Raw genomic sequence first — 18,253 nt, 5'->3', positions numbered from 1 at the left:
ATTACTCTAAGTTTTGTTTTAATTCTATGTGCTTTCAGCTCTGTTACATAGACAAGGCACTAATTTATATCTGTAACATTACAAGCCATGTGATTAGTAAATACACCAACATCCTGTAATGCTTCCTCCTGCTTTCCACATGTGGTTAGCACAAATAACTTCAATTGTAAAGGGCTTCAGCTTTTTCCAGGCACATAAGGCAGTCGCATGTGACACATCTTGCAGTAGTAACACAAAAGGACTGCGGTTTTAAGCTGTCACCCAGATAAACCAGCTAGCATCAGCATCCCTATAGGAAAGGAAGTCTACACTACATGACATATGGAGCCGACCTGTGAAAACTGGAACATAGAACGCCAGCAAAAATGTCAATGCTGCTCAAAGTACTAACAGCTAAACAGTTTTGAACCTTCACACAACTTTCACATTTTCTGGAATTTCCATAAGTGTTTCCCTCTTCTCCATCTTGAAGCCCGGAAAATCTCTGTTTAAAGTTATTAAACACATATTTACCATTTAGGCACCTCCGACGATATTTGTGGTACACTTGCTGTGTAAATCCATTCTCCTTTAACAGTTCATGAGAAGGATGTTGAAACTTGGGTAATGAATGAGGGGTGCACCCATAGCTTCCAACAAGTGGGGTGCCTTCTGAAGGAGAAGCATTGGAACTGCTGCAAATAAGCCATAGAACGTGAGATTGCAGTACACAATGGCAAGTAAGCAATTCAAGTTTTTTTCACATCTGCACTACACTGAGACCATTTATACAACTGATGTGGCCAAATTCTAAAGGAAACCTTTACTGGAACAAACATGTGGTCTCTCATTGATGACCACCTTCTGAAAATGCTAGTTGTCGGTCTCTGGCTTTGTAACTTTTGGGTCACTGAGCTGAAACAAAAATGCAGCAAGTAATGGCTCAAGTCAGAATTCTCAAGCTCCATACTTGTTTGGGATCAGCGATTTGCATTTCTTGCAAAAAAAAAATGTTTAAAATGGTTTATTCTGGGATGTAAATCAGTAATGTGGATCTTAACCACTTCCCGTCCAGCCCATGTACATAAATGGCTGGACGGGAGCAGTGCCGAAGCGGGTCGCCGTTTATAAACGGCCCCCGCATTCACTGCCTGTGCGCACTCCCTGGGAGCGGGCGGCACCACGATCTGGTGCCGCTGTGTCCAGAGGACCGATCTGTGTGAGGTACCAATTCATGTGATCCCTGATTGGCCAATCGGTGATCACATGAATAATAGTAAACAAGATGTCACTGCCTGACATCATTGCTTACTACGTGTGAAATCTGTGAATGATCACAACAGCCTTGTACCATGTACAAATTACAGCTCTCATAGCATTTCTCAATGGCTGCAAGAATGCAGCCAGAGAGAAGGAGAAATTGTTTTTATAGCCTTTATGGGTGTAAAAGCAATCATTGTAAAAAATAAAAAAAATAAAAAAAATTTAAATATCTTCATCATCCCCTACAAGTAGTTCAGTGACACTGTACTGCTAGAGTGATGGTATGTTAAAAAAACAAAAACAAATAATGTAAAAAAAATAAATAAATTGGGAAAAAGTATACATTTTTGATTATAAAACTAATTTGGGTTATTTTGTTTACAAAAAGATAGCTGAATACATTTTAGCCAATATTTATGAAGAAAGATTTGCTAAATTTTATAAGAAAAACACTTTTTCATTTATATAGCGAAAAAATAAAATCCCAGTGGTAAATAAATACCACTAAAATAAAGTTTTACCTGTCTCAAAAAAATGCAAAAAAATTAATATGGGTACAGTGTTGCATGACCGTGCAATTGTTATTCAAAGTGTGATAGCGCTGAAAATTGGCCTGGACAGGAAGGGGGTTAGTGTGTCTGGACTCGAAGTGGTTAACTCACACGTGGTCAAACACAGAGACGTGGATGTAAGGTTCTTCAGACGTCAGATTCCAAAACACAGCTCTATGATAGCAACATTTACTTAGCCCAACACAATTACTTGTTGGTCACCGCAATGTTTATTCTGATAGTACAGTATGGGTAAATGAAAAGAATGGAGTTTATGGTTTTGAACTGTAAATCACAGGCATGTAAGAAAAAAAAAAAAAAAAAAAAAAAAACAATGTTAATGAGTGAAATGGTAAAAATGCGGTGTTGCATTTTACCTCACTGATGAAGTCCGCGGTCTGTGCTCCCTGACGTCCATTACCCATCCAACATGACTTTCCACAGGTGGATTTGAACTGTGCCGGGTTTTTCTCTTTCTTGGGGTCTACAAAACACAACAGGCTGATTATTTCAAGTGCAACTCCACCTTTATGACAAATTTGGTACTGTATTTATGACTGTATTCAGACAATGGTATGAGGTTAGTATATGTAATAACAGTATTCAATATGTTAAATTACATTTTTCCCCAAATCTCATTTATATTTTTCAGTACATCTACATGCAGACCAAGTCATCCAACCAAACCAACAGTGGCAGGAGTTGGGGCAAACTAACACTGTTAGAGGGAGATTTAAAGTGGTTGTAAAAACGGAAGGTTTTTTTTAGCTTACAGCATTTTATGAAGTAAAAAAACCTTCTGCATGCAGCTTCCCTGAAACCCCCCCTAAATGCATACCTGAGCCCGATTTCGATCCAGCGATATGCATGAGAGCAAACTCCACTCTCTTGCACCACATTGGCTCAGACACACCAGCGCGAGCCATTAGCTCCTCCTGCGGTCAAAGCCAGTGATAATGATCAGGGGCGGGGCCCCATAAGACACACAAAGAAGGGCTCAGGAGAAAGCAGGCATGATTGCCCCCAGAACAAGCAACTTGCTATGGGGGTACTTGGCGGGCGGTGGAGCCGAGAGCAGTGGCGGGGGTGACCAAAAGAGGAGTATCAAGGCTGCTCTGTGCAAAACCATTGCACAAAGTATGAAAGGTTTGTTATTTTACTAAAAAAAAACAAAAAAACAAATCAATCAAAGCTTTACAATCACTTTAAACCTTACTAACAAATGGCGCTTGCTATAAAACACCCCTATATACAATTTTCAAAAGAGATTTCACTATAGTGGTAACATGATCTCAGAAGGAAAAACACTTGTCTGCATTTCAACAAAGGTAATCATTTTTACTTTGCAGTCAACATTTCTTAGAAGCAATAGTGGTGTGACCCTCCTGCGCTCCAAATGTGTGTTTAAAATAATTAAACCAAAATAAATAAATGTATAAACCCCAAAGAAGCTGCTAGCATTAAATCATATACCAGTGATCAAGTGAATATAAACCATAAACAATGCTGCGCTACATTCAAACTAATTTATGTGAATGTGGAATCCAACATCTCAATTCAAAAATGTGACAATAATAATGACTATATAAATCTATACGTGCTTACTGATAATCAAAATATCAAATAAATCACCCAAAAAGATGAGAAACACAAAACTGTATCTATATGTATGTGCATAAATATAATTAAATCACACGTGCATATTGTGAAGTGAAAAAATATAAATAACCATAATAATGGTACACGCAAAAAACAAAAGTCCAAAAAATAGAATGTTGTAGGTGAACAAAACAGTAAACGGTGTTTCCAAATGATACTGTAAGTGACCACAGGTGAAACAAATCATCTGAAAGCATGAGGTTCTAATGTGGACTGGCTGCTACGTAAGTTCGTTTTTATAAAAGATTATATGTTCCTATGGTATAATAAATATACTACACTATGGGAGGATTCCTTTGTCTCATTCTGAGAGATTGATATTTCAACTTTTCCTGGAAAAGAGCCTGAGTGGGAATATTAAATCCTGAAAAGCGGTTTTGGAGTGCTTTGGTGCCTGGAGGATCTGTGAGAGGGATCCATTACTGCTCTTTGACCCGCAAGGGTCGAAGGGATGAGGTGAGAGGCTAATCCAGAAGGTGGTTGGATTCATAAGATCTATATACACCCAGATACCTGCACGATTTGTTTCACCTGTGGTCACTTACAGTATCATTTGGAAACACCGTTTACTGTTTTGTTCACCTACAACATTCTATTTTTTGGACTTTTGTTTTTTGCGTGTACCATTATTATGGTTATTTATATTTTTTCACTTCACAATATGCACGTGTGATTTAATTATATTTATGCACATACATATAGATACAGTTTTGTGTTTCTCATCTTTTTGGGTGATTTATTTGATATTTTGATTATCAGTAAGCACGTATAGATTTATATAGTCATTATTATTGTCACATTTTTGAATTGAGATGTTGGATTCCACATTCACATAAATTAGTTTGAATGTAGCGCAGCATTGTTTATGGTTTATATTTCTTAGAAGCATCATCATCCTTTGCATCTGTAATTGGTTCCTCCACCAGAAGACTGCATAAAGGCTGAGATCACAGTACAGGTAGCCTGTGGCATTTCATCTTTGGTGGCTTATTCGCACAGGGTACTGTATACCTTTGCTGGGTGGTGGAGCTCTTATCACAACACTGGGGTTGTTAATTGGCCTTAAAGTAAAATCAAAACCTCCCGCATAGTAAAAAAAAAAATTAAAAAATTATATAATAATTTATATATATACACACACACATATATATATATATATATATATATACACACACACACACACACACACACATCTATATATACACACACATACATACATATTCATCCAGCACAAGCGGAAAGTTCTAGGTCAGTAGCTAAGAAAGAATGGCATAAGGCTAGCCTTATGCATTAAACAATTTACCAACCAAAAACCATATAATATGAGGTAAAACCTAAACACTTTCAATTTGTATCCAATCAGGCAGGCCCTTGTACCGCATTCTTGAAGGTAAATCTAAAGGAAATTGTACAAGAAAAATTGTATAATGTATGGCCAGCCTAATTTCTATAGTTTTTGCAAACCCTTCGCAAGGGACAAATTTGAATACGAGGATAGATTTATCATCCTTAAATACCTTTTCTTTTTTATGGCTAGCCACACTGCAGCCTGGACTATTTTAGTTAAATACCTCTTTTTTTTTTTTTTTTTGGAGGAGGAAGGGAGGAAGGGAGGGAGGAAGGAAGGGAGGAAGGAAGGAAAGGAAGGAAGGAAGGGAAGGAGGAAGGGAAGGAGGAAGGGAGGGAGGGAGGGAAGGAGGAAGGAGGAAGGGAGGGAGGAAGGAGGAAGGGAGGGAAGGAGGGAGGGAGGGAGGGAGGGAGGGAAGGAGGAGATGGAGGAGTGGGGGGGGGGGGGGGGAAATGGAGGAGTGGGGGGGGGGGGGGGAAATGGAGGAGGGGGGGGGGGGGGAATGGAGGAGGGGGGGGGGAAATGGAGGAGGAGGGGGGGGGGAAATGGAGGAGGAGGGGGGGGGGGGGGAAATGGAGGAGGAGGGGGGGGGGGGAAATGGAGGAGGAGGGGGGGGGGGAAATGGAGGAGGAGGGGGGGGGGGGAAATGGAGGAGGAGGGGGGGGGGGGGAAATGGAGGAGGAGGGGGGGGGGGGGAAATGGAGGAGGAGGGGGGGGGGAAATGAAGGAGGAGGGGGGGGGGAAATGAAGGAGGAGGGGGGGGGAATGGAGGAGGAGGAGGGGGGGGGGAAATGGAGGAGGAGGGGGGGGGGGGAAATGGAGGAGGAGGGGGGGGGGAAATGGAGGAGGAGGAGGGGGGGAAATGGAGGAGGAGGAGGGGGGGAAATGGAGGAGGAGGAGGGGGGGAAATGGAGGAGGAGGAGGGGGGGGAATGGAGGAGGAGGAGGGGGGGGAATGGAGGAGGAGGAGGGGGGGGAATGGAGGAGGAGGAGGGGGGGGAATGGAGATGGAGGAGGGGGGAATGGAGATGGAGGAGGGGGGAATGGAGATGGAGGAGGGGGGAATGGAGATGGAGGAGGGGGGAATGGAGGGAGGAGGAGGAATGGAGGGAGGAGGAGGAATGGAGGGAGGAGGAGAAGACCTACATGAATATGCTTTTCACTTTTTAGCACCAGTTTACTAAAAGGATGCTGCTGAACTGAAAAGAGGACAGAAAACACTTCAGGGATTTTTTTTCCCCTGCTGAATCACACATTGCAAAGGCTTTACAATCCTACAGATCAACTGCAGCTTTAGATCTGCAAACAGACTAGAATTATTTCATGCTTCACCTGGTTATCCATGGATTTGGTTTCCTTTACCACAGGGTAAAAGCGTGGTGTCTTGGTGGGATCCTGTAGGCGTGGAGTACGGGGAGTTTTAGGCGTTCTAGCAGGTACAGATACAGGAGATTCTGGAACACCTGTGTGTAGGGAAAGAATCAGGATTTGGCGCTTGAGATTTACAAAACAAATCAAATTAAAGGTCTAGAGCAGTGTTTCTCAACTCCAGTCCTCATGGACCCCCAACAGGTCATGTTTTCAGGATTTCCATTATTTTGCACAAGTGATTTGATCAGTTTCACTGCCTTAGTAATTACCACAGCTGTTTCATTTGAGGGAAATCCTGAAAACATGACCTGTTGGGGGTCCATTAGGACTGGAGTTGAGAAACACTGGTCTAGAGTATGTTACCTTGAGGAAACGTGGGAATATTTGGTGGGGACTCATCAGTATTTGGCTGAACTGGTAGCTCTGGTGCAAGAATGTCAAACTCTGCTTTACTGATGAGATTTAACTTCCTGAAGTTTTCGATTTCTTGCTGAATTTTGGGAGAAAAAAAAAAACAAAAAAAAAACAAAAAGAAAAACAAATGATCACTACATAAAACCATGTCAAACAACAATCTTTATGACTGAACTACTTCTAGCACTGCAGTCAAACCAATAGTGTAAAACATGCAAAGGCTGCAAAAGAGGGATGCTTTAGTAGATGAATCTACAGTTAGACCTCATGCAGTCAATGCTTAATAGTGGAAACACATAACAGGGACATGGGGTGAGCGATATGCACAGATTACTCCACCCATTGCCATTCATTGAATGCAGTTTACATTTTAGCCAAAGTTTACACAAGGACCCCCCACCCCTTCAACCTCTGCAGTAATGCTGGCAGCACTCATACATCTATTTCTCAAAGACCACCTCTGGATATGGCGCTGAGCACGTGCATTCAACTTCTTTGGTCGACCATGGCGAGGCCTGTTGAGTGGAACCTGTCCTGTTAAACTGCTGTATGGTCTTGGCCACCGTGCTGCAGCTCAGTTTCAGGGTCTTGGCAATCATCTTATAGCCTAGGCCATCTTTATGTAGAGCAATAATTCTTTTTTTCAGATCCTCAGAGAGTGCTTTGCCATGAGGTGCCATGTTGAACTTCCCATGATTAGTATGAGAGAGTGAGAGGGATAACACCAAATTTAACACACCTGCTCCCCATTCACACCTCAGAGTTTGTAACACTAACGAGTCACATGACACCGGGGAGGGAAACCGGCTAATTGGGCCCAATTTGGACATTTTCACTTAGGGGTGTACTCGCTTTTGTTACTAGTGGTTTAGACATTAATGGCTGTGTACTGAGTTATTTTGAGGGGACAGCAAATTTACACTTTGCTACAATGTAAAGTAGTGAGTGCACAGCTTGTATAAAAGTGTCATTTCTTCAGTGTTGTCACATGAAAAGATAAAATATTTACAAAAATGTGAGGGGTGTACTCACTTCTGTGAGATACTGTATATAAGCCCTTATTTTTGCTTCATGTATCCACTATACACTTTTCCACAGATTTTAGTTAGCTAGTCAAGGCCTCATTCACATGGGTGTACTTAAGCATACAACCATGAGAGGTCCGTGTTTGCCATGCACACGCGTGTCCCCGAATGCAGACCGTGAAAGTTCAGGGACATGCACTGATGTAAAAATTGGAAGTAGCAGTTGTGTCCACGCAGCCACTGCTCCCAATATTTTTATTATCATTAGAATACAGGATTTCTATAGCCCCAACAGTTTGTGCAGAGCTATACAATATAAAGGGAAACGTTACAATACAATAAAATACAAGAGGGTCCTGCTCATAAGAGCTTACAATCTAATAGGGTGGGGCAAGTGGTAGAAAAGGTTATAACTGGGGGATGAGCTGATGAAAGTGATAAAAGTTCAGTTAGCTGGAGGTGTGATAGGCTTCCCTGAAGAGATGAGTTTTCAGGGATCGCCTAAAGGCAGCCAGAGTAGGAGACAGCCAGATAGACTGAGGTAAGGAGTTCCAGAGGAGGAGAGAGGCTCTGGAGAAGTCCTGGAGATGAGAATGAGAGGAGGAGAAAAGGGAGCTGGAGAGCAAGAGGCCTTGAGAGGAGCAGAGAGGATGGTTTGGGTGATATAGCTTGGGGAAAAGTTGTGAAATGATTTATGTTAGTATTTTGAATTTAATTCGCTGGGAAAACAGAAGTCAGTGGAGGGTTTGGCAGAGAGGGGTGGCAGACACAAAACAGTTGGTAAGGTAGAGGAGTCTGGCATCAGCATTCTTGATAGATTGAAGAGGGGATAGCCTATGGAGAGGTAGTCCTATGGAGAAGAAAGTTACAATAGTCAAGGCAAGAAAGATAACAAGGGAGTGAAGGAGTAGCTTCGTGGTTTCATTAGTTAAAAGGGGAGAATTTCAGAGATGTTATGGAGGTAAAGTCTACAAGCTTTTGACAGCACCCCAGTGTGAGGGGAGGAACCGATACTTGCATTATTGATCTTGATGGAAAAGTCATGAAGGACACGAGTGGGGGGAATAGTATCAGCTTGATTTCAGAGAGATTTAAAGGAAGTGGTGCAACTTCCTTGCTGATATGTTAGTTATAAATGCGAGATGAGACTGAAGGGGTGAGGTGAGGAGCAGAGAGATACATTTGGGTTTCATAGACGTAGAGGTGATATTGGAAGCCATGGAAGGTTATAAAAGTGACCAAGAGAGGAGGTTTAAATAGAGAAGAGAGGGGGGTCTAAGAACAGAGCTTTAGGGAACCCCTACAGACAGAGGAAGCGGAGAGGAGGAAGCAGAGTTTTAGGAAACACTGAAAGGTGCTGTGATAGATAGAAGAACTATTGGCCATTGGATTTAGCAGTCAGTAAATGAGTTTTAGTAGAGTAGTTTCTGTGGAGTGCTGCAAGTGAAAACCAGACTAAGGGGTCAAGAAGGTCAAGCAGTTCTAGACTAAGTGTTCTAAAAGATTAGAGGTAAATGATTGAAATTGGATGGGTCTTAATTTGTTCCGGTTGTGAGGGCTTTTTAAGTATGGGAGTGATCTCTGCATGCTTTATGTAAACGAACAGAAAACAGGATAAAAGATCATATTCAGAGAGTAGTGGTTAATGATTCATACTCTGAATGGTCTAGGGTTGTCAGTGGTGTACCCAAAGGTTCAGTGTTGAGACCTTTACTTTTTAATATATTTACAAATGATATAGAGTCTGGGATTAAAAATCCCATTTCAGTCTTTGCAGATGACACCAAGCTGTGCAGTGGAATAACGTCCTTACAGGATGTCTCCAACTTACAAGCCAACCTCAATGCACTGTTTAATTGGGTAACTATGTGGCAAATGAGGTTTAATGTTGATAAATGTAAGGTTATGCACTTAGGGACTATGAATATGCAAGTATCATACATACTAGGGGGGAGTACAACTGGGGAAATCAATGGTGGAGAAGGATCTGGGAGTTCTGGTATATCACAAGCTTAATAATGGCATGCAATGCCAAGTTTCTAAAGCAAGCAAAATCCTCTCTTGTATTAAAAAAGGTATAGACTCCAGAGAGAGAGAGAGAGAGAGAGATATATTACCCCTGTACAAATAATTAGTAACACCTCATCTGGAATACGCAGTTCAGTTTTGGGCACCAATTCACAAAAAGAACATTGGGGAACTGGAGAAAGTACAGAGAAGGGCAACCAAACTGATAAGTGGCATGGAGGAGCTCAGTTATGAGGAAAGATTAGAGGAACTGAATTTATTCTCTTGAGAAGAGGAGATTAAGGGGGGATATGATCAACATGTATAAATACATCAGTGGTTCATATAGTGAACGCAGTGTAGAGTTATTCAACTTGAGGTCATCACAGAGGACAAGGGGGCACTATTTACATCTGGAGGAAAAGAGATTTAAATCTCCAAATATGGAAAGGTTTTTTCAAAGTAAGAGCTGTGAAAATGTGTAATAGTCTTCCTCAAGAGTTGGTTCTGGCCAGCTTAGTGGATTGCTTTAAAAAAAAAAAAAAAAGCCTGGATTCTTTCTTGGATACACAGAATATAACTGGTTACTAACATTTATAGGTAAAGTTGATTCAGGGAATATCCGATTACCTATCGGGGGATCAGGAAGGAATTGTTTTCCCTGCAGGAGCAAATTGCATCATGCTTTGCTGGTTTTTTGCCTTCGTCTGGATCAACTGTGGGTGAAGGATTATACATTTTTTTACGGTTGAACTGGATGGACCTTTGTCTTTTTTCAGCCAAACTGTGTAACTATGCTTTAGAGGGGAGGGGAAAGGTGCTAGTAGAGAGGTTGAGATTGAAGATGTGAGAGCATAGGATAAAAAAAAAAGAAGGTGACTGTAATTGTTATGAGGGAACAGGATCCAGAGGACAATTGGCTAGGTGGGCATCTGAGAAAACTTAGGTAACCTCTTCAGTAGTAGCTGGTTCAAAAGAGGAAATGTGCTGTTAAGACAAGGTATGTTAAGTGGGAAGATATCTGTATAGTGGAGGTGTCCTTCCATATTGCATCAATCTTTTTTTTTTTTTTTTTTTAAAGTGATGGGTAATCTCTTGAGAAGTGAGTGAGTTAGTGGGTAGAGGGGGTGGGGGACAAAGAGTTAACAGGTATAGAAGAGACAATTATGACTGGATGATAACCATGACAAAGCATGGCAGCATGGAGCAGGAATTGTATTTTAGGAGGGCAGATTTATATAGGGTAAATTCCTGCAGGGATTTGGTTTTATGCCACAGTCGCTCAAGAGCATGGCAATGTCTCTTCAGATTTCTGGTGTCATCAGTTTGCCAAGGTTGTAATGGTCGGGGCCCAATTCTGCATGTAGTTAGAGGAGCAAGTGTGTCCAGTGAGGATGAGACTGAACTGTTGTAGATCAAGGTGGCCAGGTAAGGACAGGAAAAGTGAGAGATTTTAACATAAAGGTGGCCAGTAGCAGAATAGAGAAGAGAAGGGTTAAAGTGGTGAAGGTTTCTACAAGTGATGGTTTGCTGCTTGGAGGGATAGTTGGTTGCAGACAAGGATACTGTGAAACGGATGAGGATATGATTACAGAGAGGAAAGAGCGTTGGTGAGGTTGCCAGCAGTGCAGAGATGGGACAATATAAGGTCAAGGGTATTACCATCGGAGTGAGTGGAAGCGTGTCTATTGTGGGATGAGGTTACGGTTAGCTGTAGCCGGGCTGTTGATATTAACAGGGGATGTTAAAGTGACCAAGAATGATAGTAGGAATTTCAGAGGAGAGAAAGGCAGAGAAGTCTTCAAAAAAGCGTGATACTGGTCCAGGAGGCTGATAGATCACTGCAATCCTCAGAGAAATTAAAGAAAAAAGACAAATATAGTGCGTCTCGAAAGAAGAGAAAGATAGAGAGGGAGGGGCAGGAAGGACTTGAAAGGTGCTCACTGGGGATAGAAGGAATCCAACTAAACCTCCTTTCTGTCCACTGGGTTTGAGTGAGTCCACTGGAGGCCATCATGGGAGAGGGCAGCAGGAGAGTCAAAATCTTGAAGCCAGGTTTCAGTAATGGGAAGCATGTTAAAGCAATGGGAGATAAAAAGGTCATGCACAGATGTGATGTTATTACAGACAGAGAGGGCACATGAGATTGGGGGGCCGATTTTGGGAAGGAAGGGGATAGAAATTAAGTATAACGCAGCTGTTGCCAGAGGAGGAAGGGTGCCAGATATAGGGACTGCAGTTAGAAAATGGAAAGCCAGGATTGAGAGAAGGAGGGTGTGGAAAATAAGATGGGACCAGTATGTATATGAGTGAACATATCTCACTGCCCTGCTGTTTAGGTCAGCATGTGGGTTCAGTATTTGTTGGTTGTAATGGGTGCAGTAATAGCAAGAGGGTAGGAGTGACGGAGAGATATATACGTTGTGGGGTAGAGAGGAGGGGTAAAGCAAGGACAATTTGAGGACAGAGCACACTAATGTGAGAAGGAAGCAGAGAGACATGAAGAGGCCTGCACATGGATGCATGGAATACCTGTATATCCTGCGTGGGCACACACAGGCCATGCATGGGTGTACACCTAAAGTACACCCGTGTGAATGAGGCCTAAAATGTGATGTCAATCAAATTTCCATGTGAAAAATTACAAGAAATCAGTGTAAAACATGCTGCATTTGATTTTACTGCAGAGAAATATATTACTTTGTAAAGTTAAGGTTGTAAATTACTCCAAATAAACAGAGTGAAAAATACCTTCAATGCTAGGTGATCTGTTTCACTATCCGCCATCCATAGGTCCTGCTCATAATAGTACAGCCCATCGTTAATAGCCTTGGCTAGTTCAGATGTAATTTTGGCTCGTGAAGTGTGATTTCCTGTACGATCTCCACCTGGATGCTTCTTAAGGTAAGGTGGGGTCTGTGTGACAATAAGGATTTTATTCAGGTCTTGATCATCAATCTCATAATCCGAGTCTTCATCAGACCAGTCTGTGAAGTTATTTTTGCGTCCCTGTAGGTGTTCCATCTCCTCATCAAACATGAAGTCTAGCTCTTCTTGCTCCACTTCCTCAGTCGCTTGTTTTGGAGTTACTGGACAGGTCTCTGCTTCCTGTAATGGGACACGTTTCAATGACTCTGCTACACCATATAGTACAGTTCATTTCGAAGTGAAAACCCAGCAAATTAAGACATTAAATATTCAAACCATCTGTATACCTTTGGCTTTGTGGGAGAAGCTCTGTGTCTTCTCTTTACTTCAATCCATGGTTCAGAATCCAGATCAGGCAGACTGGCAGATAAACCTTTTGACATTGTCTGCAGGTTGCTGGGTTCTAAACTTCTTTCTGGAAAGAGAAGACTTCCTTTCCTAGGAGAATTAGGAGCAGATCCTAGGAAGAAAAGGGAGAAGAAACAGGTATTTTAAAAATCCGACTACAGCATTTCTGAATTGGACATGCTTCTGTTTTCATAATCTACTATGGCTTTTTGTTTCTCTGCATGAAAACAAATACTTTATTGGAGAACACTGTAGTTACAAAAAAAAAAAAAAAAAAAAATGCAGTATAAAAACCTTACACCAGAAGTGCATCGCAGTTTACAGAACATAGATACTATATCAGAGACCTAGAGATATATATATATATATATATATATATATATATATATATATATATATATATATATCGCACCAAATAGATTTGAAAACATTTTTCACCACAATGAGTAGTAACTTGCCCATTACGTCAAAGTGTTGCTATACAGTATTAGTTGAGAATAAAAAAATAAAATAAATAATCATAGTGTTTCAAGCTGGTATTATACAAAAATGGGGGGCACCACCTGCCTGGAGTCTGCATGCTCTCACAGTGCCTGCGTGGGTTTCCTCTGGGTATTTTGGTTCCCTCCCACACACCAAAGACATGCTGGTACGTTAACTGGCTCCAGTCTAAAATTGGCCCTGGTATGTGTATGACTAAAGATGGGCTGATGATCAGATGAAGCTTTGTATTCATTGATAGAATACATTGCTTTCTATGTGTGGCTGAGAGCTGCTCAGACAGACTATTGTGTTCCGGGTCTGAGACAGGAAGGTCTCGGCTCACGCCTGGAACTCGGTGCTGTTTGTAGCCTCAGCTACATTCAGTTTATACAGCACATCCAGTGGCCTCCCATGTTAGTGAGGGACATAGTTTGTTTGGCTTAAGCCTGGCAGACAAACTATGTAAAGTGTACCAAAAGATGTAGTTTAGCTTTAACAGCATTTATCCAATGTGTAAATACTGAAAGCAAAACCTTCATCCAGGAATTTCCCACTAGTATTTTAGCTGCATAGAAATAAAAAGGTTCTGAAATACTGATCTAGATTATGATCAATCATTCAGAGTAAACATATTTTGAGAGCTAATCCCACTGAGGAACCCATTGTATTTAGAATTTCTACTGTATTTTTTTTTCCACCAGTTATGGGCATGCCTGAAAATTCAGTAAAGTACCAAGCGCCAGTTAACATTTGACAGAGTGGGCCATAGTTGGATGCAAAGTTAGATAGGTTAACTGGAGTAAGGTAGGCCCTACGAATGATATGTAGTTAAGTTTGTCAGAGATTTTAAGTGAGATATCAGTGAGCAGAGCAAGTTTCCTCCCATTCATCATCCACCCATTTTTTCCTGTGAAATTCTGTCACCTGCACTGGCGGCATAAGTAAGCGTTGATGAATCTTGTAGATGAGTTTGGTTTATGTTGGAGTGTTAAAGATATCAGAAAGAAGGTTTTCTGGTAGTCCACCCTGGAAGCTCTGACCCTGGGCTGCATGTTGGATTTGGAGTATTGAAATAGCAAAATAAATATGAATATTTAGAACTCTAATGGGCTGATGGAACTTAGTTTTAAATTTTATAAAAAAGGATTTTACTTTAATTTCTAGAATATGATCTAGACAGGAAATACCCAGTATGAACCAATTTTTGGGGTGTGAGATTGAGAAAAGGTTCAGGTAAAGTTGTGTTTTTCCAAAGAGGAGTTTGTACATTTTAATAGCACAGAATCCTATACTTTCAGGGACTGAAATAATTTTTGATCTGAGGTAGTTTAAGATTGGTGCCTTTGAAACCATGAGATAAAAGAAGAGGGTCAAAAGACTCATTTGGGTCAAACATTTTTTTCCTTCTAGATATTTGTGTTTTTATATAATCTTTACACTCCGGGAGCAAAATATGAAAATACCTGGAAAAAAAAAAAGAAAAAAAAAGGAAGGCGAGAGCAGACCGATTGACATAGCCTGGTTAGGGGGCTTCTTTAGTAAGGTTGTTATGTTAGAGCTATTATTTTTTGGTTCTGGTCCTGTGAGGCCTCTGGTTATAGGTTTTGTGGTGTTCTATTGTAAATTGTGTTTACATATGCAAAACTCAATAAAAAGATTAAATAAAAAAAAAAAATAATGAGAACAGGAAGAGTACCTGTGTGATATGCCTGCAGATTTCCAGGTACAAACTCAGGGCAGTTGATGAACCGGGTGAAGTCAGTACGTGTCACTTCTTGAGTTGGAGTAGTGGGAATGGGCCATCTTTCTGGATCAACCTTTCTCCTTATTTTCTGGTCCACCAGTTCTACCTCTGTGCTGTCTTTCAAAGCCTAAACATTCATATACTCATTATTTGTTTACACACACACCTACTACTATAGCTCATTACATAAAAATGTTAATATACCTTAGAGTACAAAATCTTCAGTTTTACTCAAATCAGTTGATGCAAAATGGAATACACCCTCATCTACATCTAGTATTTTGTATGACCTCCATGATTTGTAAGGACAGCACCAAGTCTTCTAGGCATGGAATGAACAAGTTGGTGACATATTGCAACATCTATTTCCATTCTTCAAGAACGACCACTTTTAGAGCCTGGATGCTGGATGGAGAGTGATGAACAACTTGTCTCTTCAGAAAAGGTGTTCATTTGAGTTCAGATCAGGAGACATACTTGACCACTAATTCATTTTCACCCTGTTCTTCAGAAATGCAACCGTGATCTTAAATGTGTATTTTGGATCATTATCATGTTGGAAAATGCACAACATCAAATAGGAACAAAGTGACGGTAGCATCTCTTTCATTATAGAGTAGTACATCTGTGAACTCATGATACCATCAATGAAGTGACTCTTCTTGACACCAGCAGCACTCATGTAGCCCCTCAGAAGGACACTCCCACTACGTTTCACTGTGGCACCTTTCACTCCAGAGTACAGAGTCCCAGTAGTCTTTTCAGCATGGGCCCTGGCACATTCTAGCTGGGCTTTTTTTTGCATGCACTTCCTTCATGGACGACACCCATGCATACCATTACTCTGCCACGTACACTGTATTGTGTCACAGGAAACATTCACCCCAGTTTGGGTTTCTACTTTGTTTAGCTAACTGCAGTGAACTTGCATGGCAATTTTCTTCAACACATCAGAAGATGCTCCTGTCAAGGTGTTAACCTCCGCGGACGGCCTGAACGTCTGTGAGATGGTTGCAGTTCCATCTTTGGTAAATTTTTGTATCACTTTTGCTACAGTATTCTGACTGATAAAGCTTTGCTGATCATCTTGTAGCCTTCACCTTTCTTGTGTAAAGAAATTATTTTCTTTCTCAAGCCTTGTGACATTTCTCTTCCATGTGGTGCCATTGCTGACAGCATGAAATGGGAGGGGTTTTCTTTAAGTAACTCCCTATTATAATCAACTGTCTGCTGGACACCTGTTTAATGAATAATTAGACTCACCTGTAGTTGAATTCTTGGCAATTAGGATTTTGTTGTCTAAAAGCTCCTAAAGACTTTCATTGGGGTGTATTCATTTTTGCAACATGGTCTTGAATGAATTTGTAAGGAAAAAATATTTTTTTGTGTGTGCAAATTAACAAATCTTGTTTGCAATCACTGGCCCACATTTGTGGTAGTATTTTGTAGTATAGTGTCCCCATAGAATATGTTGATTCATATATGTATGTGCATATGCACACATTATCTATCCCCACATGCTTTGTAAACATGTCACATGTCACCCAGGATTGGATGTGGATTAAAAAAAAAAAAAAAAAAAAATGTGAACAGAAATTATAAACACCAGCCACTTTATTAGGTATATCTGTTCATTTGCTCGGTAACACAAAATTGCTAAAATCAGCCAATCACATGGCAGCAACTCACTGCATTTAGGCATTCAACATGGAGAAGAGGACTTGCTGAAGTTCAAACCAAGCATCAGAATGGGGCAAAAAGGGGATATAAAGTGACGTTGAACGTGCCATGGTTGTTGGTGCCACACAGGCTGGTCTGAGTATTTCAAAAACTGCTAATCTACTGGGATTTTCACACACAACCATCTATAGGATTTACAGAGAATGGTCCAAAAAAGAAAAAAAAAAAAAAAAAAGATAAAATATCCAGTGAGCGGCAGTTGTGTGGACGAAAATGCCTTGTTGATGTCAGAGGAGAGAATGGGCAGACTGGTTCAAGATGATAGAAAGGAAACAGTAACTTAAACATGAAAGCATGGATTTAATTGTGTGGGGAATATTTTCTTGGAACTAGTAAGGTGTACCTAATAAAGTGGCCTTGGACTGCATGTAAACGATCAGTTTACATACAATGTATATATTTAAATAAAAATATCTAAAACCATTGCACTGTAGTTTCAATTTAAAGACTATTGCCAGATCATGAAGTCATGGATGCAATGTTGTTCACACTTGATAGCTCTAGCTATGGGCAATCTTACACAACAAAGAATTCTACTACTGACATCATGAAAGCAAGTTATATGAGACATTTTTCCCCACGCGTGTAGATTAAATGTATTCATTCAGTTTTAAGATATGGCAGGCATTACCTCACAAATCTTACTGACATCGGTGGTCAAAGACTGCACCCGACGGAAGCCTGCTATCAGGGAGAGAGGCAAAAATCCTTGAGCATCCATTTTTCTTCTCAAATAAAAATCCCTCTCCAAGTTTTCCAAACTGAAATAATATTCACTGCAAGGGAACAGCGAGAACAATACGGGTATTATGCATCAGTTTTACAAAACCATTGAATCCATTTTAAAATGCATCAGTAACCCACAAACACACACTTACATCTGACGTTTCAGGTACTCCTTCAGCAGCTTTTCATCTAAAGGATAATACTGCACACCAGTTCCATAATCATAGCAATACACCATACTTCTGCGGTTTCCAACTGAGTCAGAGTGAAATGGCTCATTCCCCTTACGAACACCATACTGAACTGTGATAGAGAAAAGAAAGAAAAAAGGAGGAATGTTCACAATTCTTTGACATTCTCCGTGTTTGCGTTTACTCTAAAAGAGGAACTTCATCTTCATGTCCAACAATACACACAGGGTAAAACTATATTGGAATGTACACGGTGTTAACAAATGAAGATAAAAACAAGACAAAGCATGACATCAGGAAACAATTGAAATGGTTACCTGCAGCCAATCTGTACTGCTCATGATTGCAACTATTTTAATCTACCACCTATACATTTCCCCGACAGCCTTTGAGGTTCTAAAATTCATTATTTTCAGTATATTCTGTGGAAAACTACATGTAGCTGCAATTTAATACACACATATAGATGGTACCCAG

The 18,253-nt window shown here is 40.7% G+C and overlaps 1 protein-coding gene across 2 annotated transcripts in view; it reads right to left on the bottom strand.

Moving 5' to 3' along the window:
- The window catches only part of LARP1B (La ribonucleoprotein 1B), a 65,704-nt gene that overhangs the window by 9,936 nt on the left and 37,515 nt on the right, over positions 1-18,253 (bottom strand). For both annotated transcript variants that reach the window (XM_089672195.1, XM_089672197.1), the window contains exons 7-15: positions 17,738-17,888; positions 17,491-17,635; positions 15,072-15,246; positions 12,832-13,004; positions 12,368-12,724; positions 6,534-6,660; positions 6,132-6,262; positions 2,171-2,277; positions 514-674 (exon numbers count right to left, since the gene is read on the bottom strand). In XM_089672195.1, coding sequence (XP_089528321.1) covers positions 514-674; positions 2,171-2,277; positions 6,132-6,262; positions 6,534-6,660; positions 12,368-12,724; positions 12,832-13,004; positions 15,072-15,246; positions 17,491-17,635; positions 17,738-17,888 — 1,527 coding nt within the window. The remainder of the gene's footprint in view (positions 1-513; positions 675-2,170; positions 2,278-6,131; positions 6,263-6,533; positions 6,661-12,367; positions 12,725-12,831; positions 13,005-15,071; positions 15,247-17,490; positions 17,636-17,737; positions 17,889-18,253) is intronic.

This window comes from Staurois parvus, unplaced genomic scaffold (assembly GCF_062004578.1).
Source record: "Staurois parvus isolate SC_StPar_1 unplaced genomic scaffold, SC_StPar_1.0 ptg000122l, whole genome shotgun sequence".
NCBI classification, from domain to species: domain Eukaryota; kingdom Metazoa; phylum Chordata; class Amphibia; order Anura; family Ranidae; genus Staurois; species Staurois parvus.
This window is presented reverse-complemented; position numbering and strand designations above follow the sequence as displayed.